This window comes from Nomascus leucogenys, chromosome 21, assembly GCF_006542625.1.
Source record: "Nomascus leucogenys isolate Asia chromosome 21, Asia_NLE_v1, whole genome shotgun sequence".
NCBI lineage: Eukaryota > Metazoa > Chordata > Mammalia > Primates > Hylobatidae > Nomascus > Nomascus leucogenys.
Genome location: NC_044401.1, coordinates 46,835,923 through 46,863,430, shown reverse-complemented (window position 1 = coordinate 46,863,430; position 27,508 = coordinate 46,835,923). Strand labels below are relative to the sequence as shown.

The window sequence follows — 27,508 nt, the reverse complement described above, 5'->3', positions numbered from 1 at the left end:
TGCTCTAGGCATTCCTGTCCCTGTCCCCTGGGTTGTACTCTCTCCCCTCCCCCACCCAGGATAGGATTTGCTGGTTGGTTGGTTGGAGGGCTCCTGAGCACCTCCTTTATCAGCTCGTGCCAGACCAATTTCCAGAGTTGCCAGCCTCTCCAGGTTGCCTCTGGTCCACACCTGTACTACAGGCAGGGCCCAGAGCTTTTGGGGCTGGAGCAGGAGGGGACGCTGGCTGCCTGCTCTTCCACTCATGATAGCAAAGCTGGTGGTGGTTTGTAGAAAAAGTTGATAACTCATTACCTGAATCCAGAGTCAATTATAAAAACACACGTGGTCTTTAATTTGTGCCTCGTCTCCTGGGCGTTTAAAGGAAGAATCTGAGGGCAGCTGGGATGTGTTTGCAGCCCCTGCCTTGTGCACCGAGTTTAGGTTTATGTGCATGTTACTCCTACAAAGAAGAAAATGAGCCCCCAGGAAGCTGCACCGCATGGAAGCCCTTACAGAGGAGCGGGCAATAGCTGAAATGTTTGACAGGAGAGGGATGGTGCAGCAATACTCTCTAAGCACAGCTACTTCATAAACTTTGGAAATGCTCACGCAGTGGCCCAGATAGCAACACGGGCCCTGTACCCTGCATCTCAGTGAGGCCATCTGGGTCCCCATGTGCCCTTAGGCTGTGAGCAGTTACAGTCAAACACAGATCCACAGGTGGAAAGGATGAGGCTTGGTGGAGGTACACTGGGGGATGTGGACCCTCTCCTAGGAGTTTATCCTGCAGTCACACTCACACCCGTGCAGGAGGAGGGTATGCAACAACATTCATGTTGGCACTGCCACAGAAAAGGATCCAAACTAACCTAGCATTTAAGACCAGTGGAACAAAAGCAGCACGTCGTCGTGGATTTATGGTTGATTCCCTCTTTGCCTGAGTCCCGCAGAAACAGCTCTGGAGGCAAGGATGGAGTGTGAGTAGTTTATGTGAGAGGCAATCCCAGTTAGCCCATAGAGAAGTAGGGAGGAGACAGGGAAGGGACAGAACCGGACACAGAATATGCCCTTGAGCTGGCAACCACGGCTTAGTCTGCTAGGACCACCTTAGCAAACACCACAGGCTGGGGGGAGTTAAATGATGTTGTCTCCCAGTTCCAAGGAAGGCTGGATGTCCAAGGTGAAAGTGCTAGCTGCCTTGGTTCCCTGTTGGGGGCTCTCCTCCGGGCTTGTAGATGGCTGCCTTCTCCCTATGTGAGAGGGAGAGGTGGGGAGGGAGAGAGAGAGAACTCTCCAGTGGCTCTGCTTATGAGGACACTAATCCCACCATGGAGACCGCATCCTCATGACCTCATCTCAACCTGATCACCTCCCAAAGGCCCCATCGCCAAATAGCATCACATTGTGGGTGAGGGCTTCCACATAAGACTGGGGAGAACATAATTCAGTCCACAGCAGCCATTGAGGGCATTTGGTGCCCAGTCCCTGTGGGGAAATCTGGGGCACCATGCAGATTGTGTCTCAATGTCCTTCATGCAGGGATAAAAGCTGGAGCATTTATCCCCCGACTTCCATCAGATGTAGGTGAGGACTGCTCCCAGAGGGCACTAACTCCTGCACACCCAGCCTTCTTGTGCTCAGGCCAAGAGGCCTGGTGGTCAGAGGGAGCCTGCGGGAGGGTTGCAGATGCTAGGGAGTGCATTGAGGCACCCAACCTAAAACCGGCTGCCAGTTCCCAGACTCCCGTGCCACTGGGAATGGCAGTGGGCTAGGTTCAGGCCAATGGCATTGCACTGGAAATGGAATGGACTGTCCAGTTTGTGTCTTTAAGGCAGGCTTGGGTGCCCTTCTTTTCCCTTTGACACTGGGATACTTGAAAAGTGAATGGCTCACTCTCATGGAAAAGGGCCAGGCCCTAGGGACTAGGGAGCAACAAAAGAGAAGGGTCCTGGGCTCCAAGTGGCCCACTGGAGCATCTGTCCCACCAGCCCTGAGCCCCCTTCCTCTGGATAACAGAAAACACCTCAAACGACTGTCATCAAGCCTTTGTCCCAGGCAGCCACACCTTTATCCTCATGCAGGAGCCACAGCATGATGGGGAAAGGTGGTATCCTGAGATCTGGGCCCACTGACCCCTTGGAATGTGCTGGTGACAAACATTTGGAGCTGCACACAGCAGCCCTGGGCCTTGCCTTCACCATGCTACTGTCTTACTCATTGCTGAAGCCCACAGATGCATTTGGCTGTGCTTCTAAAACAATAATGCATTAAATCTCGCTGTTTGTGAGAAACCAGGGATTTATTTTAAATTTTAAGCATTGGAAACATCCCTCTCAGGAAGCTGCCTGAATGACAAAGCCACAGGATAAAACTGAAAAAAAAAAAAAAAAAAAAAAAAAGCCCTACCCGATAACTCGATAACTGCAGAAAGTTGGTTAACATTTTCCTGACAATGAAAGCCAGAAAAAAGCAAAAGAACACTTAACACTTATTTTAAAGAAGTCTGTAATCCAAACCAGCAATGGCACCCCATCCTGGGAAGTCTCCTGCCAGCACTATCCAACTTTAAGAGACTGAAAACCTGGGAAGTAAAAGACAATTTCAAGGAAGTTAAAATGCCACGTGACCTTGGGTTTGTGCCATCAGCCCTTGTGGGCACTCGACTATGGTTTTAATCACTTGCCTGAAGGAGGTGCCAGATGAAGAACCACCTGGGCACCCCCCTGTGTTGTCCAGCTCTGCACATGTGACCCTGTCTTTCTTGGATCCTCTAGTGATCCAGCTGGGATCCCACAGGGTGGTCAGCCTGTGATCTGTGAGGACACAGATGTTCTGGCACCAGCCAGAGAGGAAACAGGCCACAGCAGGCCAGAGCAGGTGGAGTTCCCCAAGGACAGCCTCCAGAGCTGCCCCAGCTCCCTCAGTCCTCGAGGGCCTGGGCTGTGGCCCTACACATACAGCAGAGGGTACAGGGCTGCATGTGGTGGGCACAGCATCTGGGTGACACTGGGTGCCTGCCGCATCTGCACATGGGGGCATCAGTGGGGGAGCAGTGGAGTAGCTGCCCACACAAGGGACTATGAGTGTGATAACTGCCAGCATGTCCAGGCGCTGAGGGCATGACAGCAGGAGGCAGGGCACATCTAATTGTGAGACACCTGGGAGTGAGACATCCAGATGGGTGTCAGTTTCAGCAAACAAGTCCCATCCGGGGCTGTGTGGGAGCTGAGTGAGCTGGGAACAAAGGCGTGTGTCATCGAAATGGGTGTGCAACAATTGCACACACAGTGGCCTAGAACACAGCATGTGTGGCCTCTAAGGGAGCATGTGAGGGCCAGGGAGCCCCTCAGAAAGACAGTGGCCCCAGTGTGGCCAAGGCCCCACCCTTCCCTCCTCAGCCTGTCTCTAAACAGAGGGGCTCTGGCCCAGTACCTTAGTCCCTTTTCTGTTACTTGTAACAGAGCTCCTGAAACTGGGTAATTTATAAAGAAAATAAATTTACTTCTTACAGTTATGGAGGCTGAAAAGTCCCAGCATTAGGGACTGCATCTGGTGAGGGCCTTCTTGCTGACAGGGGCTCTGGTGAGTCCGGAGGTGGTACAGAGCATCACGTGGTGAGGGGGCTAAGTACACTACCTCAGGTCTCATTTACTCTTCTTATAAAGCCACTGGTCCTGCTCCCATGGTGACTCATTAATCCATCAACCCATCAATCCATTAAACCATCAATCCATTAAACTACCAATGGATTAATTGATCTATGAGGGCAGAGCTCTCATGACCTAATCACGTCTTAATGGTTGGGTCATCTCTCAAGACTGCCACATTGTGGATTAAATTTCAACATGAGTTTTGGAGGGGACAAATACTCAAACCATAGCACCCAGGGAGCCCTGGAAATGGTGCAAGGTCCTGGGCTTTGTATGTCCCTCCAGTGGGGGAAGGGCCCAGGCTGGGGGAGGCCTCATGGGGAAACCAGTGGCAGCAGCAGCCCCTCCCCAGGTCCACTGGAGTTGGCCACCCCATTCCTGCTGGCAGGGCCTCTGGACACAGCCCTGCGGGAGCTCAGAGACAAGTGGCCCAAGACACACCCACACTCACACATTCACACACACACATACACACAATTCCTCTCACTCATGCACACATGCACACTCTCACAGTCACGCACCGAGGTGGGAGGCAGCACAAGGCCCAGGGCTTGGCTGAGCTGGTGCGGGCTTCAGTCCTTGGCCCAGGTCAGGGTGAAGGAGTAGATTTTCCCCAAGTTGTCAGTGCCAGAATTTAGCACCTCCTACACAGTGCACTCTCTTCACCTTATGCCCCATGTAGCCCCTCACTCCTATATGCACCCTGGGAGGTACCCAGGCTCTGTGGGCACTCTCATCTGATCTTCTTATGCCACTTGGCAACAGGGAAACAAAGGCTTGGAGACGGAATGGTTCGCGATCAGACAGCTGCAGGCTCCCAGAGAAAATGGCCCAATGAAACAGATAAACTCCAAAAAATCAGAAAGTAACAAAATACATTTATTTCAAAACCATGACCGCCCAGCTCACCAAAGTCCCATAAAACCTGTGACCGCATTGCACCTGGGGCTCTGTTGGCATGGAGCCTGAAGACCCAGCGTCTTTCCAGACTGAGACCAAAGGTGGCGCCTGGGCAGGGCCAGCCGCGTGGGAGAGGAGAGGAGGCCCGATGGCAGTGGAAGGCAGCTCCCAGCTGGCTCCCGGGACGGCTCCATCGTGAGGCCAGCCAAGGGAGGGCTTTTGTCCTTGGCCACAGCTGTCCTTGCCAGGGTGGGCGAGGTGGGGAGGGCACAGGCTCGGGCCACACTGACACCGGTGTCAGCATTCTGTTCAGATGCACCATGAACAGGTTCAGGGGCAAGGCTGACCCCAAAAATGGCCTTTAAAAGCCTAAAACCCTGGTTATCAAGTCCTTGCCCATCTACGGGGCCTGGAGAGGTGCCTGTCAGCTGGAGCAAGTGGAGGAAGCAGGCCTCAGGCGACAGGCCGAGGCAGGCACACGCGTGCAGGGCCACCTGAGATGGGCTGCCCCCAAGCCTAGCCAGGTGTGTCCTGCGCCCGCTGGGCCGGCGGCCAGGTGAGTGCACGGAGTGGCTCTTGAAGAGGGGTCCTGGGGGCCGGCAGCACCTGCATTCCCCGGGGGTCTTGTCGGAAAGGCACTTGCCCCGCGTGGCCACAGGCCCTCCAGGACCGCTAGTGCAGCCGCAGGTAGGAGGGGGCGGAGTAGTTGAAAAGCAGGAAGTCCATCTTGTAGAGGTCAAAGAGGCGCCGCTGGTAGAAGGGGCTGATGTCCCGGAAGAGGCGCGCTGCCAGGTCGCGGGAGGCGGCGGCTCCCCGGGGCCGCGGCGGCCCAGGGAAGCTCAGGCCGGGTGCGCCCACCAGGCCCAGCACGAAGGCCGCGTCCTCTGCCAGCGTCTCGAACTTGCCCACGACGTCGTAGCGGAGGCGACACGGGTGGCAGAGCGCGTGCGCGCGCTCCCAGTGCTCGTTGAAGGGCTCCTCACGCCGCGTGCGCGGGTCCAACAGGTAGGCCAGGAACTCGGCGAAGCGCACGTCGTGGCCGCGGGCCCGGGCGTCGGGGAGCGCGCGCGGCCGCAGGCGCTGAACGATGCGTGCACCGTAGCGCCTCTGGAAGGCGGGGCTGTAGGGGCGCGCGAGCTTGTTGCGGTAGGCCGATGCCAGGCGCTCGAAGGGCTCCCGCACGAACAGGAAGGCCAAGTAGGCGCGCAGGCGCCGGTTGATCTCGGCCGGGCTGAAGTCGGCCAGCGAGGGCAGGCGGCCGGGCGCGTGCGCCTCTTGCGCGGGGATGGCGCGCGGGTCAACGCGGGCTTGGCCGCTCAGCGCCAGCAGTACGCGCTTCCAGTTGGTGCAGGCCACCTTGGGCACGTAGCAGTAGAGCAGGCCATGCGCGTCGTCCACCAGCACGTGACGCAGGTCCTCCGGCTGTAGCAGGCGCTGCCGGCGTGTGTGGCGGCTACAGGCGCTGCTCAGCAGGTCGCGCCGCTGCCGGTGCACCTCCGCCAGGGTCGAGCGAGGGTCCTGTGGGCAACAGGGGATGGGACAGGGGGACGCGTCAGGGCAGCGCGGGCTCCCTCACTCTGGCGCTGCCCCGGCGGGATCCGCCCGGGAATTGGGAGCAGGAGCTGGGCCGGGCACCCAAATTCGAACCCCAGGGCTGTCACTGATCACTGTGTGGTTTAGGGCCCGGGCATCTGTCCTGGGCCTGGATTTGGGAGAAACGGATTCCGACTTTGCTGAGGCTGGGAGAAGGACGCGCTGGGTGTGTATGCTGTGGGGCACTCAGAGGAGGAGTGATAAGGAATTGTGGCATCAGAGTGCGCTCCGTGTGAGTACGGGCACACATGGACTCTTCAATGTTTACTAAAAGCAGGAGGCTGCATAAGAAGCAGCGCTGTTTAATTCCACACCCAATTGAAAACTGCAGCCGCTTGTGGGCTGTCAGGCTGCTTTGGCTCAATAATAAATGGGCTGATTCTGTACTTACCAATCAGCACTCTCCTTTGCACCTTCACTCCTTTTATTCCCCCAGCAAATTCTTATCTCAGCGCTGGGGCAGGAAGCCTGCCCCTTCTGAGCCTGTCCCTCCTATGAGAAGGAACACCAACTGGCTTTAACCTAGCACCTGCTGCGGGCCAGCAGCCTCACCGCTCTCCGAATTAGATCCGGAGCCCCTCGCAGCCTCAGCCATGCAGAGACCCAGGCCAGCGCTTCCATGCTTCCAGCTCCCCTTTCTTCAGATCCCTCCTGCCCCACCCGGGGTTCTGATCTCCAAGATTAACACCCCTGCCTATGATTTTTTGTGTAAGAGTTCATAAAAGGAAGTGTTTTAACTTCTTAAAATTACATTAAGAGCCTTCAGGATATAATCAAAAAGACAATAACGAATTGGTGAGGATGTGGAGAAAGTGGAGCTTTCACGCGTTGATGGTGGGAGTGTAAAGGGGTGCTGTTGCCGTGGAAAGCAGTTTGGCAGTTCCTCAAAACCAGTAAACATGTGACTCAGCAATTCCAGTCCTAGGCATATTCTCAAGAGAACTAAAAACATGCATCATGCAAAAACTCATCCATGAAGTTCACAGCAGCAGTATTCACATTAGCCAGAAAATCCAAGTGTGCACTGCTGAGTGGGCAAATGTATGCGGCCATCCATGCAATGGACTATGACTCAGCCATGAAAAGGAATGCGGTGCTGACACATGCTGCCACATGGGCTGATCTGGAGGACGTTATGCCAAGCGAATAGTACAGTCACAAAAGGACGAGTGCCGAACAGTCCCACTTAGTGAGGTCCCTAGAGAAGTCACATCCAGGGAGACCGAAACTAGAACCTGAGTGAACTGTGGAGGACTGCTGATGGACACTGGGCTGCTGATGGACACTGGGCTGCTGATGGACACTGGGCTGCTGATAGACACTGGGCTGCTGATGGACACTGGGCTGCTGATGGACACTGGGCTGCTGATGGACACTGGGCTGCTGATGGACACTGGGCTGCTGATGGACACTGGGCTGCTGATGGACGCTGGGCTGCTGATGGACGCTGGGCTGCTGATGGACACTGGGCTGCTTTTGAGGGTGATCACAGTGTTTGGAAATTAGATAGCGGTGATAGTTACAAAACCTTGTAAAAAACGGTGAAAACCAATTGTAGGGTTTGAAAGAGGGAGTTGTATGGTATGTGAGTTCTCAGTTAAGAAAAAAGCCTTCAGGTGTTTCCATTTCAGAGGAGGCCAAAGCGGCCTTTGGAGGAACACCAGAGCCAGGGCCTGCTTGGGAGGGTCTGACGCCAGTGGGGTGGTAATGCGTGTCTGTGGTGTGCGTGTGTGGTGCACGCGTGTGGTGTGTGCCTGTGGTGCGTGATGTCTCTGTGTGGTGTGTGGCGTGCGTGCGTGGCATGCGTGTGTGGCATTTGTGTGTGTGTGGCATGTGTGGCGGCTGTGGCATGTGTGGCAGGTGTGGCATGTGTGGCGGCTGTGGCATGTGTGGCGGGTGTGGTGTGTGTGTGGTGTGTGTGGTGCATGTATGGTGTATGTGTGTGGTGTGTGTGGTGTGTGTATGGTGTGTGTGTTGTGTGTTGTATGTGTATGGAGTGTGTGTGGTGTGTGTTGTGTGTGTGTGTGTTGTATGTGTATGGAGTGTGTGTGTTGTGTGTTGTGTGTGTGTGTGTGTTGTATGTGTATGGAGTGTGTGTGGTGTGTGTGTGGTGTGTTGTGTCTGGTGTGTGTGGTGTGTTGGTATGCACGTGGTGTGTGCGTGTGGTGCACACTTTTGTCAGGTGGTTTGTGTGTGTGCATGTGGTGTGTGTGTGGTGCACACCTGTGTTGTGTGGTGTGTGTGTGTTGTGTGTTGTGTCTGGTGTGTGTGGTGTTTGTGTGTGTGTATGGGGTGTGTGTGTAGTGTGTGTTGTGTGTGGCATAGATGGTGTGTGTGTGTGGTGTGTGTATAGTGTGTGTCATGTGGGTGGTGTGTTTGTGGTGTGTGGGAATGTGTGGCATTTTTGTGTGGTATGCGTGTGGTGTGCTTTTGTGGTGTAGTGTGCTTGTGTGGTATGTGTTGTGTGTGTGGTGTGTGGGGGGTGCATATGTGGTTTGGGGTGTGTGTGTGTGGTGTGGGGTGTGTGTGTGTGGTGTGAGGTGTGTGCGTGTGGTGTGGGATGTGTGTGTGTGATGTGTGTGGTTTGTGTGTGGTATGTGTGTTTGTGGTGTGTGGTGTATGTGGTGTCTGTGGTGTGTGGTGTGTGTGTGCTGTGTGTGTGGTGTGGAGTGTGTGTGTGGTTGGGTGTGTGTGGTGTGTCTGTGGTGTGGGGGGTGTGTGTGGTGTGGGGTGTGTGTGGCGTATGTGTGTGGTGTGTGTGGTATGTGTGTAGTGTATGTGCCGTGTGTATGGTGTGGGGTGTGTGTGCTGTGTGTGGTGTGTGGGGTGTGTGTGTGCTGTGTGTGGTGTGGAGTGTGTGTGTGTGGTGTGTGTGGTTGGGTGTGTGTGGTGTGGGGTGTGTGTGTGGTATGTGTGTGGTGTGTGGGTATATGTGTGTGGTGTGTGTGTGGTCTCTGTGGTGTGTGTGTGGTGTGTGTATGGTGTGGGGTGTGTGGGGTGTGGGGTGCCTATGTGTGTGGTGTGTGTGCAGCGTGTGTGGTGTGTTTGTGGTGTGTGTGTGTGTCCCTGTACGCTCCTGCACACATGTGCACACTGTGCTCCTGATGCCTTTAAAACTATCCCACAGATGTCTAAGGTACACTAAGTGAGAAAACCAAAGTGCAGAACAGGGCTTAACATTTATGTTGAAAAAGGGAAAGAAAAAACATTTCACAAAGGGTGGGCGGAGGGAGACTTATTATTTTAGAGATACGTTCAGACATAGTCACAGGATCCACAAGGCTGGGACTGGCTTCACAATCATCCCAGGTGGGAGTAGGTGGTGGGAAGGTGGGGGTTCCTCGAACTATTCTCCCTTCTTCTTGCATATGTTTGAATTTTTCAAAATGAAAAGACAGAGGCAGACAGACATAGTACATACATGCCTGTAGGTGAAATTCTGAAGAAGTTACTGTAAGCACACGGCAAAGCAGTGGACACTACTTACATGCCTACAGCATGTCTGGAAGGACACCCAGGGACCTGGTGGCCTCCAAGAGGACAGGTGCTGGACAAGGAGACCTACTCTTCACTGTACGTACCCTTCTGTAGTGTCAAATGCCATGTCATGTGCTTACATTTTTAAAATCTCACCATTTTGAGAAATAGTGAACCCTGAGGACATCATGCTATGTGAAATAAGACAGTCACTTAGCCACCCTCACCATGGGAGGGCTGCCAGGTTCAGCTCTGCTGTGGGGGTATGGGGACACCTGGGAGAGCCTGTTTCCACCGTCAGGACTGACCTCAGAAGCCTAGCTCCACATGGCGCCAGGAGAGGCTGTCCTCCCGCGGCCCACAGCCAAGGTCTGCTTTCAGCTTTCAGATGACCCAACACATTTCTTGTGGCAGGGAATGTTGGCCATCCAGCCACCTGTCAGTCTTCCTCCTTCCTTGCTGGCAGACCCTGGCTGTGTCAGGGTATGAGCCTAGCTTAGGGGAGCCAGATCTTCAGCTTCATGTGTCATTGCTGAAGCACTGGGTCCAGGGGTTCGGGGGGCATGTGGCCTGGCTCTGCCTGAGGTGATATCAGGGGAAGTTAGCCAGATGACTTCCAGGAAAGACTCCCTTAGGGTGAAAAGTCAGGGGAAACCCTTACCCGCCACTCACTTTCTGCCTGGGTGCCCTCCTGTGAGGCGTCTGCAGCCCTGGCAGTCCTCTTATAGCCAGGAGGCCAGCTCTATGACAGAAGTCAACATCCAGAGGACGATGGTGGGCAGCTGGCTGCTGCTGAACCGTGGGCTGCCGGTCTCCGAGCAGCTCAGGAGTGGGCACGGACTGTCCTCATGGCTGGAAGCAGCTTGGGCTGCCACTGCTGTTGCTCATAGGCCCATGAATACCCATTTTACAGAAGAGAAAACTGAGGCTCAGGGGAAATGAGTTGCCTGAGGTCACACAGCTCTCTTTGGGGAAGCCGGGGCTCCAACTCAGGCCCCTTGGGACTCTAAAGCTGGACCCATGTCCACTGTCCGGGGCTGCACCTACAGCTCCTGTCCTCACCCCCACAGTGTGGCTGCCTGGATTCCTCGCTGGCTCTAGTCCATAGAAGCTCTGTGACCTTTGCAGGGCACTTGCCTCCCCATGCCTGTGTCCTTGTCTATAAACAGGGACAATAATGGCCCCACCTTATGGGTTGCGGTAATGAGCCCACAGAACTAAAGGGCCTGGCACATGGCCAGCACTTGTTGGCCGGATGGTTTTTATTACTTTATTTCTCCAGCCGCAAGGTGCTAAGCCTCCAGGGACTTGACACCCAATGGTCACAGGGTCCTCAGGCTGTGAGGGGCCATCTGCCCCTCAGAAGCCGCCATAGCTAGTGGAACCCAGGGCCCTACTGAGTGCCTGTCCTACCGTCAGCCTGCTGTGTGGCCCAGGGTCAGTCAGTCACTCTCTGTGAAGGAAGCCCTCCCTACCTGCTCGTAGGCTTGGGCCAGATGAGCTCCACAGGCCCCTTCGGCTCAGCCCTTAGGATCTGGGGAGCAGCCACCTATCCAACACCACCCTGATCCTTCTCTACACAGCGGTAGGGATACCCCAAGGGTGAAAATCTGATGCTGTTCTTCCTCGCTTAAAACCTTGCATGTCTCCCCACTACCCTTGCACACCTGCAGGGCCTGCGTGCTGCCCACTTCTCCAGGCTCCCCTCGTGCTGCCTCTCCTGTCCTCCACTCCCCGCCAGGCCTTTGGCACAGCTGTTTCCACTGCCTGTGGCGCTTGGCCATTCCTTCTGCCTGTTGACTCTTGCTCTTCAGCCTCAGCTCCAATGTCCCTACCTTGGAGAGGAGTTCCTCTCCCCCATCTAAACTAGGATCCTCTCAGAGAGCTCTTGTTGCACCTCATACTCCCCTTTACAGCAGAATTAGTTAAGTATTAGCATGGGTAGTGATCAGATGACATTTTCCCCTACTGGACTGGTGGCTCCACTAGGGGAGGGACCTGGCTGACCTGCTTGCTACTGGATCTCAGCATCCTGACCACAGCCTGCATGCTGTAGGTGCTCAATACGTGCTGTCCGAATAAGTACTTCTGTGTGTCTGTGTGTGTGTGTGTGTGTGTGTGTGTGTGTGTGAGAGCCAGAGTGTGGGGTTCTTGGTGGTGGGGTACAGTTGTATGTGTGTGTTTGGGGTTGTGTGTGGTCCCTGCAGGCCCCCAGCTGAAGTTAGATGTATGGGCCAGCAAGCCGCCTGGTCCATCTGTTTGAGAGCCGGGGCTGGGGGTCCCTGCACACCTCCCTACTGCAGCACGCACTGAGATTTGGTCTCCCACTAGACTGTAAACTTCCTGAGGGCAGGTACAGGGTCTGTTTTGACTCTTTTCTATCTGCAACACAAAGAACTGTGCCTGGCCTCAGATTGTTGATGGATGGGAAGATAGGTGGGTAGAGACCCCAGGTCTCTCATCTTACCCTCAAGATTTGCCCTTGTCACTGCTCTCTGACAAAGCCTGGGTTTGGGGAGGACGCCCTTCCGTGCCCCAGTGTGGGGTCCAGCAGGTCTGCACTCTTGCTCTCAGGCTCCTGGCTGGGATGGAGGGGGGCATGCCTGGGTCGAGGATCTGTCCACCTACCTGATCCAGGTCATAGAGCTTCTGCAGGGGGCTTCTCCTCTCCCCACCAAGCCAGCTGGAGCCCAGGGCTGTGTTTCCAAATGCTGTGGGCATAAGGAGAGAGGTGTCACCACCATATCAGAGGGACTTGCGTGGACCTGGGGGGGTTGGCCAAGCCATCTAGGCACATTTGACCCACCTCTGGCACTCAATTTCCTTCCTGGATCTTGCCTACCTCCTAGGGGCTTGGTGGAGTGGGGGACGGCAGGGGGTACTAATGGGTCAGAATTACATCAGGGTAGTATCCTGTGTCATTCCTGCTCCCATGTCCTACCCTCCAAAGTTGGAGGGTACGAGGCAAGAGGGGACAAGTGGGAAGGTGATACCCAGCCCACCAACCCTCTAGGAAAGGCCAGATCACCCAACCTCACCCACTGCCATCTGCCCTGGCCTCATGCCCCACCCCGTGGGGCTCACCAGGCTGGCTGGCTGCCCAGCACCCTCAGATCCTGTGTATGGGCAGCCAGAAAGGTTTGGGCAACAGTGGAGATGGCACAGTGGGCTGCAGCCTCTCAGTGCCACCTCGCTAGGCTGGGTGACCCACTGTGGATGCCTGTGGCAGCAGTGCTTCCCCATCAGGGAATATGCCGCTTCACATGGAAGCAGGTTTAGCTATCTCCAGATGAGAAGAGGGATGCTGGCTGTCTGTCTCCAGCTGAGGACAGTGATGCTGTCTGTCTGTCTCCTGGCCGAGGAAAGCGATGCTGTCTGTCTGTCTCCTGGCTGAGGAAGGCGATGCTGTCTGTCTGTCTCCTGGCTGAGGAAGGCGATGCTGTCTGTCTCCCAAATGAGGAAAGTGATGCTGTCTGTCTGTCTGTCTCCCGGCCGAGGAAAGCGATGCTGTCTGTCTGTCTCCCGGCTGAGGACAGCAATGCTGTCTGTCTGTCTCCCGGCTTGGGACAGGGATGCTGTCTGTGTGTCTGTCTCCCGGCTGAGGACAGCGATGCTGTCTATCTGTCTCCCGGCTGAGGACAGGGATGCTGTCTATCTGTCTCCCAGCTGAGGACAGGGATGCTGTCTGTCTGTCTGTCTGTCTGTCTCCTTGCTGCACTCCTCAGTTTTCCTAGAACTATTATCAGTATAAATCCATTTACCTATAAGTATATTCCTTTGCTCAAAATCTGCTTTAAGGAATATCTTTTTAAGCATAGTCAATATTAATATGTTCTCAGTAATATAGCCAATATATATGATCATATGCTTCTGGATCCCATTTTCAAGAATATGATTATGCATATTAATAAACTAATAAGGTGTTAGGCGATCTTTGAAAAGATCTCAAAAACTGGCAAGCCTTCTGCTAGACTGACAAAGGAGAAAATAGAAAAGACTCAAATTACTAAAAACAGGAAAGAAAGAGGGGATATTACTACTGACCTTAAAGAAACAAGAAAGGATTACGAGAGAATTCTGAACAATTGTAGCCCAACAAATGAGAAAACATACAAGAAACAGACAAATTCCTAGAAAGACAGAAATTCCTGAAATTGACTCAAGAAGAAATATAAAATCTCAGCAGACCCATAACAAGTCAAGATGTTGAATTAGTAATAAAAAAAAAATTCCCACAAACAAAAGCCCAGGATCAGATGGTTTCACTGGTAAATTTTACTAAATGTTTAAAGAATTAACACCAATCGTTCATAAACTCTTCCAAAAAACAGAAGAGGGGAGAACAATTCCCAACTCATTACATGACGCCAGTATTATCTAGATGCCCAAACCAGACAAAGACATCACAAGAAAAGGGAACTACAGAGCCATGCCCCTTATGAATATAAGTGCAAAGTTCTCAAAAAATACAGGCAAACCAAAAATAACATCCTATGAAAAAGTTTATACACCATGACCAAGTAGGATGGATTCCAGGAATGCAAGATTGGCTAAATATACACAAATCAATCAATGTAATACACTATATTAATAGAATCAAGAAAAAAGCCCACACACTCATCAATAAATGCAGAAAAAGCATTGGACAAAATCCAATACCCTTCTTCATGACAAAACACACTAAACAGCTTAAGAATAGAAGGAAACTGATAAAGGGCCAAACTGATAAAGGGCATCAACGAAAAACCCTCAGATAACTTAATAGTGAAAGACTGGAAGCTTTCTCCCTAAGATCAGGAGCAAGGCAAGAGTGCCTGCTTTTGCCAGTTCTATTAATTGTACTGGAGGTTTTATCCAGGGTAATTGGGCAGGGAAAATAAATAAAAGGCATCCAGGTTGGAAAGTAAGAAGTAAAACTATTTCTATTCATAGATGACATAACCGCATATATATATAGAAAACCCTAAAGAATTCACAAACCATAAGAGCTAATAAATGGGTTCAGCAAGGTTGCAGGATACAAGATTAATATACAAAAGTCAATTATATTTCTATATACTAGCAATGAATAATCAAACAACATCAAAAATAATAAAGTAATAAAGAAGAAGTTGGTAACAAAGGAAGTATAAGACCTGTACACTGAAAACTATGAGGCATCGTTGAAAGAAATTAAAGACCCAAATGAATGGAAAGACATTTCAGGTTCTTGGATTGGAATACTTAATGTTGTGAAGATGGCAATACTCCCCAAAGTCATTTACAGATTCTTTACAATTCCTGTCAAAATCCCAGCTGCCTTTTTCTGCCAAAATTGACAGCTGATCTTTAAATTCTTGTGGAAATTGAAGGGATTCAGAATATCCAAAACAATCTCGAAAAAGAACAAAGTTAGAGGATTCGCATTTCCTGATACCGCAACTTTACTATACAGCCACAATAATCAAAACTGTGTGGTGCTGGCTAGGAGAGACATATAGATGAATGAAATGGCATTGAAAGTTCAGAAACAAACCCTTACATTTGTGGTCAGTTGATTATTGATGAGGGAGCCAAGACAATTCAATGGGGAAAGGACAGTCTACAATAAATGGTGCTGAGACAGCTGGATATTCACATGCAAAAGAATGAAGTTGTACCCTGTCTTCATACCACATACAAAAACTAACTCAAAATGGATCATAGCCCTAAACATTGAAGTTAAAACTGTGAAACTCTTAAGTGAAAACACCGACATAAATCTCCATGACCTTGGATTAGGTGATGATGTATTAGATATGACACCAAAAGCACAAAGCAACAAAATTTTTAAAAAATAGATAAGCTGGACTACATCAATATTAAAAACACTTGTGCTACAAAGCACACTATCAAGAAGGTGAAATGACAATCCACAGTTGGGAGAAAATATTTGCAAATTATCTCTCTGATAAGGAACTAGTACCCATAATGTATGGAGAACTCTTACAATGAAAGAGACAACCCAATTTTTCAAATGGGCAAAGAATCTGAACAGACATTTCTCCAAAGATATACATATAGCAATAAGCACATGAAAAGGTGCACAACATCACTAGCCATTAGTGAAATAGAAATCAACACCATGAGGATGGTTATTTAAAAAGACAGTAAATAACAAGGATGTGGAGAATTTGGAGCCCTCATATATTGCTGGTGGGGATGTAAAGTGGTGCATCCATGAGGGAAAACAGCTTGGCAGTTTCTTAAAAAGCTAAGCTTAGAATTACCATGCAACCCAGCAATTCCTCTCCTAAGTATATTCCTAGAACTGAAAACTTGTTCACACAAAAACTTGTTCACAAATGTTCCCATCGGCGTTATTCATGATAGCCCCAAAATGGAAACAACCCAAATCCATCAGCTGATGAATGGATAATAAAAATGTGGTATATCCATAACATGGGCTATTAATTGGCCATAAAAGGAATGAAGAATTGACTCATGCTTCCGTATGGCTGAACCTTGTAAACATTATGTTAAGTGAAAGAAGCCAGACATAAAAGGCCACCTAAGACACGATTCCATTTATGTGAAATGGCTGTCTTAATATGTCCATAAGAGTTCATAAGAACATTGAATACTCGTAAGAATATGTTCAAGAATTCAGGAACATGTGAGAAAGGAAGGATAAATGCTTCTGTGATCCTTGGCCTTCAACCAAATGAAGAGTCTATAAATGTTGCTAAGAAGAATCTATTCACTTGAGACAAACTTCTGGCACACCAGTAAACTTGGGAAATCTGAGGAACAGGTCTGTTGGCAAACTGACCTAGAGCAGTCGTCCCCAAACTTCAGCTTGTGTGGGGCCCGTTAAACTTGAGTCCCTGGCCCCACCTCTGGAGTTTCTGGTCCAGTAGGTTGGGGGGTGGGGCCCAAGAATCTGCATTTCCAGCAGCTCCAGGTGAGGCTGCGGCTGCTGGTCTGGGAGCACGCTTTGACACCGGCTGCGCCGGTGCAGTGCCTGGCAGGCAGAACATGGTCTGTGCTGAATAAACAGAGGTTCATGGAAGGAATAGATGGCAGCTGGATGGGCCTTGCGCTGGTCTCCAGAACCCTAAAGCCCATCGTCCAGAACCCTGCTGTGTGTACCTGAAACCCACTGTCCAGGGTCCTGCCACCCCCTGCCTGCCTCAGGCCCCCTCTGTGCCCCAGGCCACGTCCTGTAAGGCCCAGGAATAAGGGCCAGACTCCAGTGACCAGGGCATGCAGAGGAGGCTGAGGAGGTTCAGGGCCACCTGTGTCTCCAGGCCACTGACCAGCCCAGCATTTGACCTTGCGTCTCCAGAGTCAGAGATCTGAACTGCTGGACATGTCCCAGGAAGCACACCGTCATCGAAAAAGGAGCTGACAAGAGAGGGCAGCAATGTTGGCTGGTCATGCAGGTGCAGGGAGACCCAGGCTGGGTCTGGCCTGAGTCTAGCAGCAGCCATGGGGAGCTCCGCTGGTGCCACACCAGGCAGGGCAGGGCCAGGCACCCCATGAGAGGAGGCCGGGCCTTCTAGCCATGTTGCAGATGAGACGTGTCCCTTTCCTGGCGACTGTGGCTGGGGACTGAGGAAGAACTGGTGCTCAGCAACTTGTGTTCTTTGGACAGGGGGTGGAGGGGCAGTCGCTGTAACTGACAAGCAGAACCAGGCCTGTCTCCACCCCAGGGCCCTGCTACTCAGAGGCTCCCAGCCTTCCGGAAATGCCAGCCCTTGCATAAGGCCTCTCATTTCCTGGCCAGACCACAGCCTGCAGGAAAGTGGGTACCATAACAGCCCCCAGGGGCCAGTGGGTAGAAGGAACAAGGGAGCAGGCACCAGAGAGAGCCCAGAATAACTGCGGCCAGTGATTACAGGGCTGGGCCGCCTCCACCCAGACCCACCCTGCCCGCCACCCTGCCCTGAGGAGCCTGGGCCCTGCAGACGGGCAGGCTGCCATGGAGGGACAGATGGGCACAGGAGGTCAGAAGGGGGTATCTTGAAGATCCCTGGGTCCACCCCTGACTTGGCCAGCTAGGGGCTGGCCCCCCCAAACAGGGCCACACTGGGGCATCCACCCCCTCCACCCCCATCATCCCAAACTCCCTTGTCTGTGTCCTCTGTACCCCAGCCCCTCCACTGGGCCCTAGGTCCCAGGCTCCCTGCCACCCCCTGCCAAGGGGACAGTGGAGCAGATAGGACAGGAAGAGCCAGGCAACGTAGCCCAGGAGGGCCCATCCCAGAGCGGCACAGGGAAAGCCACGGGGTGACTGCTTAGAAAAAGGAAACAAAACCAGCAGGAGCTTAGGGAGACAGGGGAGAGAAGGGGGAGAGGATGATGGGAGGGGAGGAGGGACAGGAGGAGTGCCAAAAACAGTGACAGAGACAGGGAGACGGTGATGGACGACAGGGCCCGAGGCTGGGAGAAAGAGGAGGAAGAGACAGAAGGAGACAAAGCATGGTGGGGGGTGCAGGCCCCAGCACAGTGCCGGGTGCTTAGTACACACTGACATGCTTACCCCTCTTATGTAGAAACCATCATTATCCCACTTGACAGAGGGGGAAACTGAGGCAAAGAAACTTGCCCAAGGCCTCACAGCTTCCTTGCTGTGCCAGAAACAGAATTTGACACCAGGCCACCAGTGCCAGCATCTGCACCCTTACCACCCATGCTGCCCTGCCTCTGGGTGCCCCCTCGTCCTGACACCTGTCCCCCCTTGTGGCACCCGTAGGCAAGTGGGCCCCATTTCACTGACCCATGAGGAAATACCAGCCCAGGGAGGGAGGGCAGAGAGAGCTGCTCAAGGCCACGCGATTGCCGCACACAGGACACCGGCACACGTCATGTTGCAAGGCCTCCTCTACCAATCAAGATACCAGGTGAAACACCACACTAGAAACCTACAGCAGAAGCACGGCCATCCTCCTCTGCATGCCCACCACCCTCCGCACGCCCACCTCAGCCAAAGCAGAGCTCACGCCCTGTGAGGGCACAGCCATCATGTGGGGGGATGCTGTTTGGAGACTCCCCAGTCCAGCAAGCAAAGATGATGACACTCGGCTTCTCGTTAATAAGTTCCAGCAGGTCACAGTGTTGCAAGAGGAGACAAGCACGGCAGCCAGACCCCAGCAAGCTCCCACCAGCAGGCATGGGCTCCCACGTGGCCTCCGAGGGCCTCTGCCCTGCCCCATTGCTTCCCCCAGGGGCTTTCTGGGGTGACCTGCATGTCTCAGAGTCAGGGACATTCTTTCCGGGGATCAGGCCCAAGGGAGGGACACATTGGACAAGCCCTTCACTTATTATAAGAAGCACTTCTGCTGTTTAGGGGAGAGAACTAGAGATCTCTCCACGTGTATTTAGTTCAAACTCCATTTGCTGAACTCCACAGGCCATCTAGACAAGACAGGGAGCCTGGGATCTAGGGCCCAGTGGAGGGGCTGGGGTATAGAGGACACAGACAAGAATGGAACCCCAGTCTGCCCAGATCCTCCCTGGGCACAGTCCTGTTGGCTGTGCCTCCAGAACCCTCTGGACCCCCACTTCCACCTTCCCTGCCTACGGCCAGCCCCGGGTAGGCCCCAGGGCTCTCCCTGGGACAATTACCAAGACTGGAGGGAGACATCTCACCTGTCTCCTATTTCTCCTCGCCCCACCTTGGTGATCTCTAAACCCACAGGGCTTCTCACTCCTTACAGCAATCCCTGGTTCCCCCCAGGCCCACCAGTGCACCACTACCCTTCCCGGTTCACCGCTCAGCTCCAGCCACGGCCCTCTTTATTGCTGAAATCTTTTGAGTTCTGTGTAGGTTGATCACTCTGGAAGGTCAGTTCTACAAGGAAGGGGACTTTTTGCTTTTCTGTAACCCCTGCAACCTTGCCCAGTGCCAGTGACTATTTATTTAAAGACTGATGCCCTCTGACAGCCATAGGAAGAACACCCCAGCCCCTAGCATCCCATTCAAGACTATTCATGACTGAGCCCCAACTTAGAGTATCTTCCTGCCTCCCATCCCACCATTCTCTCTCAAGGACCCGGAGCCCCACCCACAGCACATCCCTTCACACCCCAGGCCATTTCGCTCCTCCATACTTTTCTCTGTGCCATTCCTTCTGCTTGCAGTTTCCTCTCCTCATTTTCCTACCTGTTAAACTCCTGTGCAGCTTTCAAAGCCCAACACAAATGCCCCTGCCCTGTAGAATGGAAAGAAAAAGGATTTGGGGTTTCAGCTGGGATTTAAATCCTGGCCCCATACTTCCTGAGTTGAGCAAGTAACTTCCTTTCTCTTGATCTTTTCTTTTCTGCAAAATAGGATTGCCAATTCCTGTTCTGCAGAGCTGCCCACTGCCAGCTTGCCTCTTCTCACGGTACTCTCCAGAGGTCCTCTGAACTCGGGACACTCCAGCAGTACCTGAAGATGGACAGCAGCACGGGGAGCATCTACCAATTTGGCTCCAGCGGCCACTCCCCATCCCTTTGCCCACCCACCAGAGGAGGATGCCTGCCAGGCCTTCAGCCCGTGTGATTCCGATAAGCTCCCCTACGCCTCCACCACCTGCTGGGATAGGCATGTGGCCTAGGCCTGTCCAATCACAGCCTCTCAGCCCTTCCTGCCACCTGACTGGCTCAGAGACAAGCACTTGAGACCCAGACCGGGCCAATGGATGCCTCCTTGGGACTTTGGCTGGAATCAGTGGCAAAGGAGCCCTCTCTGGCTTTGCGTTGGAGTTGCCGAACTGGTGCAGCCGAGAGTGAGGCTATGGCAGAGAAAAGCTAAACCACAGCTGGAGGTGTGATCTGAACCCCGAGATCTATGCCTGTCTGAGGCAGAGGCACCTGGCCTTTTCAGTCACAGGCACAGACCCACTCCCAGCTGAAGGGAGTCTGAATTGGGTTGGGTTTGTCCTCGCCGAGGCTACCATTGTGTGCCATCGGGTGGCCCACAGTCTTAGCTTCCTTGCCTGCCTAGGGGTGAGCAGGGGCTGGGATGGGATGCAGAGGCCTACCTGGCTCTAAGAGGAACACCTGTGACTCCAAACACTGGGACAGATGCTCAGTCCTGTGGCCATGGGAGTGGAATGGGGGAAGGGGGCTGGTGCCAACACTGCTCTCGCCGGTGTCTCAGAGGCAGAAGGCATAGAGCTGAGATCTTGGATTTTCATATTAAAAATGTAAGCTCCTCGAGGCAGGGGTATTTCTAAGTTTTGTTCCCCACTGTCTCCCAGCACCTGCACGGGCAGGCAACCAACAGGTCCGTGGTCCGTGGTGTGCCAGCCATGGGAAGCATGGCCACCATGCCCAGGCAAGAACACAGAGGGAGCCAAGGGGCCGCAGGAGACCCAGAGGTCTGCCATTGGGAGCTGCCGCTGGGCACTGGGGGTGAGGGTGGAGTGATGAGGGCAGCAGTGTTCTGGGCAGCTGCCCCACCTTCCTGGAATCTCCTCCTCCCTGGAACCCTAAGCAGTAGGCCAGTGCTGGTGGTGGAGCCCTGGGGCTGAGATTGTGGCTGTGGAGGGGCTGCTGCAGACTTCCCCCTACTAGAATGTCTCTGAGCTCCCTGGGGTAGCAAGAGCCCCAGGCCTGAGCCAGTAGCCCTTCAGTGGCCCCTTGCCCAACTTACGGCAGCACCTCTTGCTCTGGAGAAGGAGGGGACAGTGCTGGGCCTGCCCTCCTGGGAGAAGGGGCTGAAATTCCTCCTGAGTTCTGGAGCCCTCATCCCCAGGCCAGAAGCCCTCACAGGGCACAGACCACATCCCTTCCAACTCAGGCATGGCTGCAGAGACACTGTAGGCCCTTGTGAGGCCATTTCCAGAGGCCAAGGGCAGGGGAATGCCCCTCCAGCAGCACTAGCCTGGCAGGAAAAGGCCTTTCCCAGCTGAGTGCCCTCCCTGTGTGCCACCTGCAGGCCCACAAGCATAGTCTCAGCCAAAGCTTCAGCTCAGGGCTTGGGAGAGAGAAAAGCCAGTGTGAGAGGCTGGATAGGTTGGTCTGATTAACTCTTACTCACCCACGGTCACTCACAAAGCTGTGATGGCTGGAAACAGGACATGGGAGAGGTACAATAGAGCCTGACAGAAACAGAGAGAGACTCTGAGATGCTGGGTGAGAAGGTCATGGCCAAGAGCAGGACAGGCCAGGTGGGGAGCCCAGCCTGCGCAGAGGCTGGGAAGGGAGGTTCGGAGCCCTCCTCCTAACACCTGCTGTCTCTTCCCAGGCTCTGCAGGAGAGGGAGGGAGGTCAGAAGGAACAAAGCCCAGAAGGTGACTAGTACCTTGGTTTGTTTCTCATCCCTCAAACCTGGGTAGAGTAGGTGACAGGAGAGAGGTGTCCCACAGAGACATGGGGACGCAGACACTCCATGCAGTCACTCAAAGATGTATGCTCCTTTGCAGACACTCCCCGGGATCCAGGCACTCGGGTGTCCTCTAACATCCCACGCTGAGCCCTGAGGGGCCAGTAGCCACCAAGCCCTCCCCTGTCAGTACTGGGTAAACATCTGTCTACTGAATGACTGGGTGGACAGAGGCTGTGGCAGCCACAGACACTGAGTCCACACCCCAGACTGCCAGGAGACTCTCCGCTCAACACCACCAGCCAGCTCACAGAAGGGGTTGTGGGGGTGCTGGAAAGAGACACCCCAGCCCTATCCCATGGGCTTGGGGAGGCAGCCAGGTCTGACCTGCTGTGTCTGGACACACAAGGGGCAACGGGCAGTGTGAGGGTCAGGGGGAGTGGGCAGAGGCCTCCCCAGGCCCTGATATCCTCAAGTCTTGGGCCACTCGCACCCCCACTGCCCAACATCCCCGCCCACCCTGGACCTAGTTACTTACTCCCTGGGACTGTGTCTGCCAGGTTCCAAGGGTGGGGCCCAGGATTCTCAGAGCCCACACTGGGGGTGGGGAGGCGGACTGAGTTGTCCTACCCAGCACACATACCACATACAAGGAAAGGCAAACAGCCCTGAGGTCAGGAGACCGGGGCGCTGGCTGGGCCCCTCCAGCCCCAAGTAGGTTGTGTAGCCAGCACGTTGCCACCACACCTGTCTCCCCACTCTCTGGCCTGCTTCATTTTGTGTGAAATGGGTTGATGGGAGGCTTCACATGAGCTGAGGAGAGACTCAGAGCAAAGACTCAGCACCGGTGGGGCCCAGGACACTCAGCTCTGCGGATTCATGACTAACTGCCTCAGTTTCCCCAGCCAGACCACGAGGTGGGTGCACAGGAGTCCCAAGCCCTACCCGGTGTGGATTTCAGGGTGAAGCAGGGAGTGGCACCGGCTGCACAGTAGGACAACCAAGGGACCGGACTGAGTGGCCCAAGCTTCCCCTCCTATGCGCATGGGCCCAGCAGCGCTCACGTCCAGGGGCTGTGGGGTGCGCAGGGGAAGGGGGTGAAGGTAAGGGAGACGGCCTTCCCGGATTGGCCAAATGCTCTCTGCCCACCACAACTGACCCCGGTCTCCAGGCACCGGCTGTGGGATTCAAATAGTCACCGCTCTGGGAGTGGGGAGATAACTCCGGAGGAGTAGCAAGAGCCTTTGCTCGCGGGGGCGTCTAGAGCCTTTCTGTGCCCCACCAGCGCCCCTGCCTGGCACCCCTAGCCCCAGCCAGGAAGGAGACGGCAGGTGTCCCCGCCGCTGTCGAGGGGTCAGGCCGCGATGGGAAGCGCGAGGAGCCAGGTTTGGTTGCGGGTGCGCGGCTGGGCCGGCGGGCACTCACCTGGGCGCAGGGCGCGGGGCGCGGCGCATAGGAGCAGGAGCGCGGCGCCCAGACAGGCGGCCGCCAGCACGCGCCGCCGCCAGCAGCGCCTCCCCATGCTGTGCCGGGCGCACGGCGGAGGACAGTCCGCTGGATCCGGCTGGGGGCGGAGGTGCCCTGGCCCAGGACCCGGCCCCGGCAGCGCAGCGCCTATCAAGACGCGCGGCGCAGCGCAGGGCAGGGGAGCACAGCAGCTGGACCCCAGCTCCACCAGCCCCTGAGAGTCGCTGGGGACTGAGGAGGCGGGACACAGTGGGGCCGCAAGCCGGGTCCTCTTTTCGTGCCTCCACCCTCACCCGACGGAATGGGGCCGAAGTCCAGGGCGCTAGGGCGGAGACTGATTGGGGAAGCCCCTCGCCCCTAGGCTCCGCCCCTAGGGTTTGCCCAGGGGTGCCATTATCCACCCAAGGCCAAGAGGCATTGTCGCGGTGGCGTGCCCCACCCCGGGCGGTGTCCCCTTGCCTTTTTGCTGCCTTATATGCCAGGGGCCCAAGGACTGATCTGGGATGAACCAAGGAGCCTAGTAGAGCGTTGCCCTTTCCATAGCTCTCCGGGACCCTCGTCCTCAGTAGGAGCCCTATGAGTGTCCCTCCCTCCCCGACCCAAGGCTACCCTGCAGCCTTGCTTTCCTCCAGGGTCTCCAGGTCCTGCCTGAATCTAGCTCATGCAGGTGGCACTGGTCTCTGGACAGAGAGGTAGGGTCTCAGCTTACATCTCCCGGGGAATGGAGCTTGTTGTGCCTCATCGTGTCACCCACAACTTCTCTGGGCACCACGTGAGCACTGAGGACTTGCCAGGGACTGTGTGTGGGGGGAGGGGGGGCGGGGGTGGAGGGGGCGAGGTGAGAGTAAAGTCCAGCCTTTGAAAGACACACACATCCAGCTAGCCCTGTGGGCGGGAGCCCAGGTCTAACCACAGGGTCTTGCTGCCCAGAAGTCAGGCTAGCAGGGAACTGGAGGGCGTGGCTGGCACTGTGTGCGCGGATGAGTGCGTTGGAGACAACATTTAGCAGTGTGAGTGCATGGGATAGGGTACTACATTAAACTCTAGGGTTTTTTTGGAGTTTTTTGTATAAATGTAAGGGACACAAGTGCAGGTTTGTTACATGGAAATATGCAGTGGTGAGGTCTGGGCTTTCCGTGTAACCATCACCTAAATAATGTCCATTGTACCCATTAAATAATTCCTCATCCCTCCCATCCCGCTCACTCTCCTACCCTTCCAAGTCTCCAGTGTCTATTATTCCACACTCTAAGCTCCAGTTGTTAAACTGTTCTTGAAAAATCTGGTGACTCCAAACCCACCTGCTTCTGGCAAATGACTAGTTTCTGTTACAGTGGTGAAATAAAAATTTCTTCCTATTATATTTATTTAAGTTGCGGAAATCTATTTAAGGAAGAATATTAAGCAAATAATAGTTCTGCTGGTTTTGAGATACAGCTTTAAATGGTGAGGATGGTCTCAAAGGACAGAGGAGTGGGAGTCCTGACTCACAGTAAGCCGGAAGCTTCTTATCATGACTTTTCTGGCCTTGGGGAACCTCCAGCCCACCCCCAGACTGGCCCAGGACCCAGGGATTCCAGGTCATCTGCATTCCCTGCCGGAGCTAACTCGCATCCAATGGTGCCTTCCAAATTTCCCCAGACCGGCATTCCCTGGCCCCACTGCCAGCCTGGAATCCTTAGCGCGCCTTGCCCTTATGTGCTGCCACCTGGTGGCCAAAGTTGGGAATAACATCTCAGCCCTTCATCTGGAGATGTCCCTGGAAATGGGGTCCCTGGAGAGAGGTAGAGATGGTCTTCGGGTGGGAGGGTGCAGATGCCTGGCTAGACGCCCGGGGCCTCGGGAGCTTCCCTGCCAAGACGCCCTCTCCCAGGGACTCGCATTCATTCATTCATTCGACAGATACAGAACACCCACGCCGTGCTGAGGCCTGGGTGGAGAGGGTGAGACCCATGCAGTATCTGCCCTCACAGCATTTCCATTACAGATGGGAAGCACGGAAAATCAGGATAGAGAGATGGAGCGGTGAATGATGCTGTGAAGAAAACACAGCGGGTACCAGGACGGAAAGTGTGTCCGGTGTAAGGAGGGTGCCGGGGCAGGCCTCGGGGAGGTGGCATTGGAGCAGAGATGTGACTCCAGGGAGCAGAAGCCAACAGGTACCATTGCAAAGGCCCTGAGGTGATGTTCCAGTTGCTGTTGCTAGGTAACAAACTGCCCTAAAATTTGGCCGCTTAAGAAAACCATTTAAATTTTGCTCACAATTTTGTGTATTGGGAATTGGGGCATGGGCTTGGCTGAGTGCTCATGGGAGTCTCAGGCTGCCGCAGTCAGAAGGCAGCTGGCACTGCAACACTGGGAGGCTCACCCAGGCCGAGTGTCCCACTGGCTCACACTGGCAGGTGGTGTCCGTCTGGGAGCCCTGCTGGGCAGCGATCCAAGGATCCCCTCAGGGCACCCTTCATTCTGGGGGCCTCCTGGGGCACCCTCCAGCCTGGGGACCTCCTCGGGGCACCCTCTGGCCTGGTGGGGTCCTCCTGGGGGCACCCTCCAGCCTGGGGGTCTCCCTGGGCCACCCTCTGGCCTCCAGACCTCCTCGGGGCACCCTCTGGCCTGGGGCCCGGTGTGCTGCTCCCACAGAGCCTGGCTGTGTGGCCATTTTCTGACCTGGCCTGGGGCTGCCTTTTGTTGGTTACCCAAAAACGGCTGAGGCTGGACCAGACTCAGGAGTGGGGCCACACCCACCAGCAGTGCCCAGGAATTTGTGGGCATGTTTTAGAACCACCACCTCTTGTCCTAGGAGCAGCAGGGAGGTTCTGGAGTGGGCGAGAGTGAATGGGTGAAGTCAGAGAGGCAGACAGGGAGTCCAGATCCCACGGGTGGGTTTTTCTAAGCACAGAGGGAAGCCGTCCATGAAGAACAGCTGAATCACAGACGGCACCTCTGCTGCTCTGTGGGAGGCAGGGAGGAGGTGGGGGCCAGGAGAGAAGCCAGAGCTGTCTCTGTGAGAGACGATGCTTTTTATTTCATGGAGGAAACTGTTAGAAAAATAATACTTCATCTTGTCTGGCACGTATTCTGTGTGAGGCACTATTCTAAGCCCTTCATGCGTGTTATCTCATGTGATCCTCAGATGCATCCTATGAGGTACATAATAGACTCTCATTTTACAGATGAGGAAACTGAGGCACCGAGAGGCTCAGTAACTTACCCAAGGACACAGCTAGAGAGTGATGTAGCCAGGGTTGTTTGAACCTAGCAGCCTGCCATATTTAACTTCTGTGAGGTCTTCATTCTCTTTTTTTTTTTTTTGATCTTTCGCCTAGGCTGGAGTGAAGTGGCGCAGTCTCAGCTCACTGCAAACTCCGCCTCCTGGGTTCAAGCGATTCTCCTGCCTCAGCCTCTCAAGTAGCCGGGTTACAGGCGCCCACCACCATGCCTGGCTAATTTTGTTTTTTTAGTAGAGACGGGGTTTCGCCATATTGCCCAGGCTGGTCTCGGACTCCTGACCTCAGGTCATCCTCCCGCCTCAGCCTCCCAAAATGCTGGGATTACAGGCATGAGCCACCGTGTCAACCAAGATCTTTGTGCTTTTAAATAGTTAGGCAATGTTTGTTTGCTTTTAATTAAACTATTTTGGGGTCACTAGATTTGTGTGCAGTTGTAAGGAAGAAAGATCCCATGTCCCCTTTACCCACTTTCCCCCAGTGCTAAGATCTTGCAGAACCACAGTGCAGTAGCCCAGTCGAGATGTGACATGGACGCCACCCACACGACTTCTGCACAATGTTCACCTTTTCACAAATTGGTTGCTGATGTTTAAAACTCAGGAGATTTCAGAAAACCTGCTGGACTTCTGGCTGCTCTTGAGCCATGAGATGCAGGGTGTCCTGTGCAGCGGGCCCTGAGACCAGGTCTCAGTGCAGTTTGTTAAGGGTCTGTCTGTTGGGGAGTGCATGGTGAGCTGGGCAGGGGAAGCAGCTGACCGAGGTGCAATCTCCCACCCTAAGGGGCAAGGGACCTGGGTGCTTAGGGGCTGCTCCCTGGGCAGATGGGGAGGGGCTGCTAATTCTCCATCCCTTCCAGCTGCCCTCTGAGTGGGAAGAGGACACTCAGGGTCATCAGAAGACACCCTTGAGAAGACAGCCGAAGGTGCTGGCCGCTG

At 54.2% G+C, this 27,508-nt stretch overlaps 1 protein-coding gene across 1 annotated transcript; it reads right to left on the bottom strand.

The window, feature by feature from the left end:
- Nucleotides 1-4,490: 4,490 nt before the first annotated feature.
- On the bottom strand, nucleotides 4,491-23,570 carry CHST13 (carbohydrate sulfotransferase 13). The gene is made up of 3 exons (XM_030801749.1): nucleotides 23,302-23,570; nucleotides 12,231-12,313; nucleotides 4,491-6,050 (listed from the first exon to the last, which is right to left on the bottom strand). Exons 1-3 carry the CDS (start codon nucleotides 23,396-23,398, stop codon nucleotides 5,205-5,207), a joined length of 1,026 nt encoding a protein of 341 aa, XP_030657609.1. The 5' UTR covers nucleotides 23,399-23,570; the 3' UTR covers nucleotides 4,491-5,204.
- Between the last annotated feature and the right edge of the window lie 3,938 nt (nucleotides 23,571-27,508).

What these genes read in the sequence shown, in the direction of transcription:
- CHST13 (XM_030801749.1), bottom strand. Translation starts at nt 23,398, where the DNA reads ATGGGGAGGCGCTGCTGGCGGCGGCGCGTGCTGGCGGCCGCCTGTCTG. An exon ending in GCCCCGCGCCCTGCGCCCAG is followed by an intron (nt 12,314 to 23,301) that starts GTGAGTGCCCGC and finishes TTATGCCCACAG; the next exon opens with CATTTGGAAACACAGCCCTG. An exon ending in AGCTCTATGACCTGGATCAG is followed by an intron (nt 6,051 to 12,230) that starts GTAGGTGGACAG and finishes TGTTGCCCACAG; the next exon opens with GACCCTCGCTCGACCCTGGC.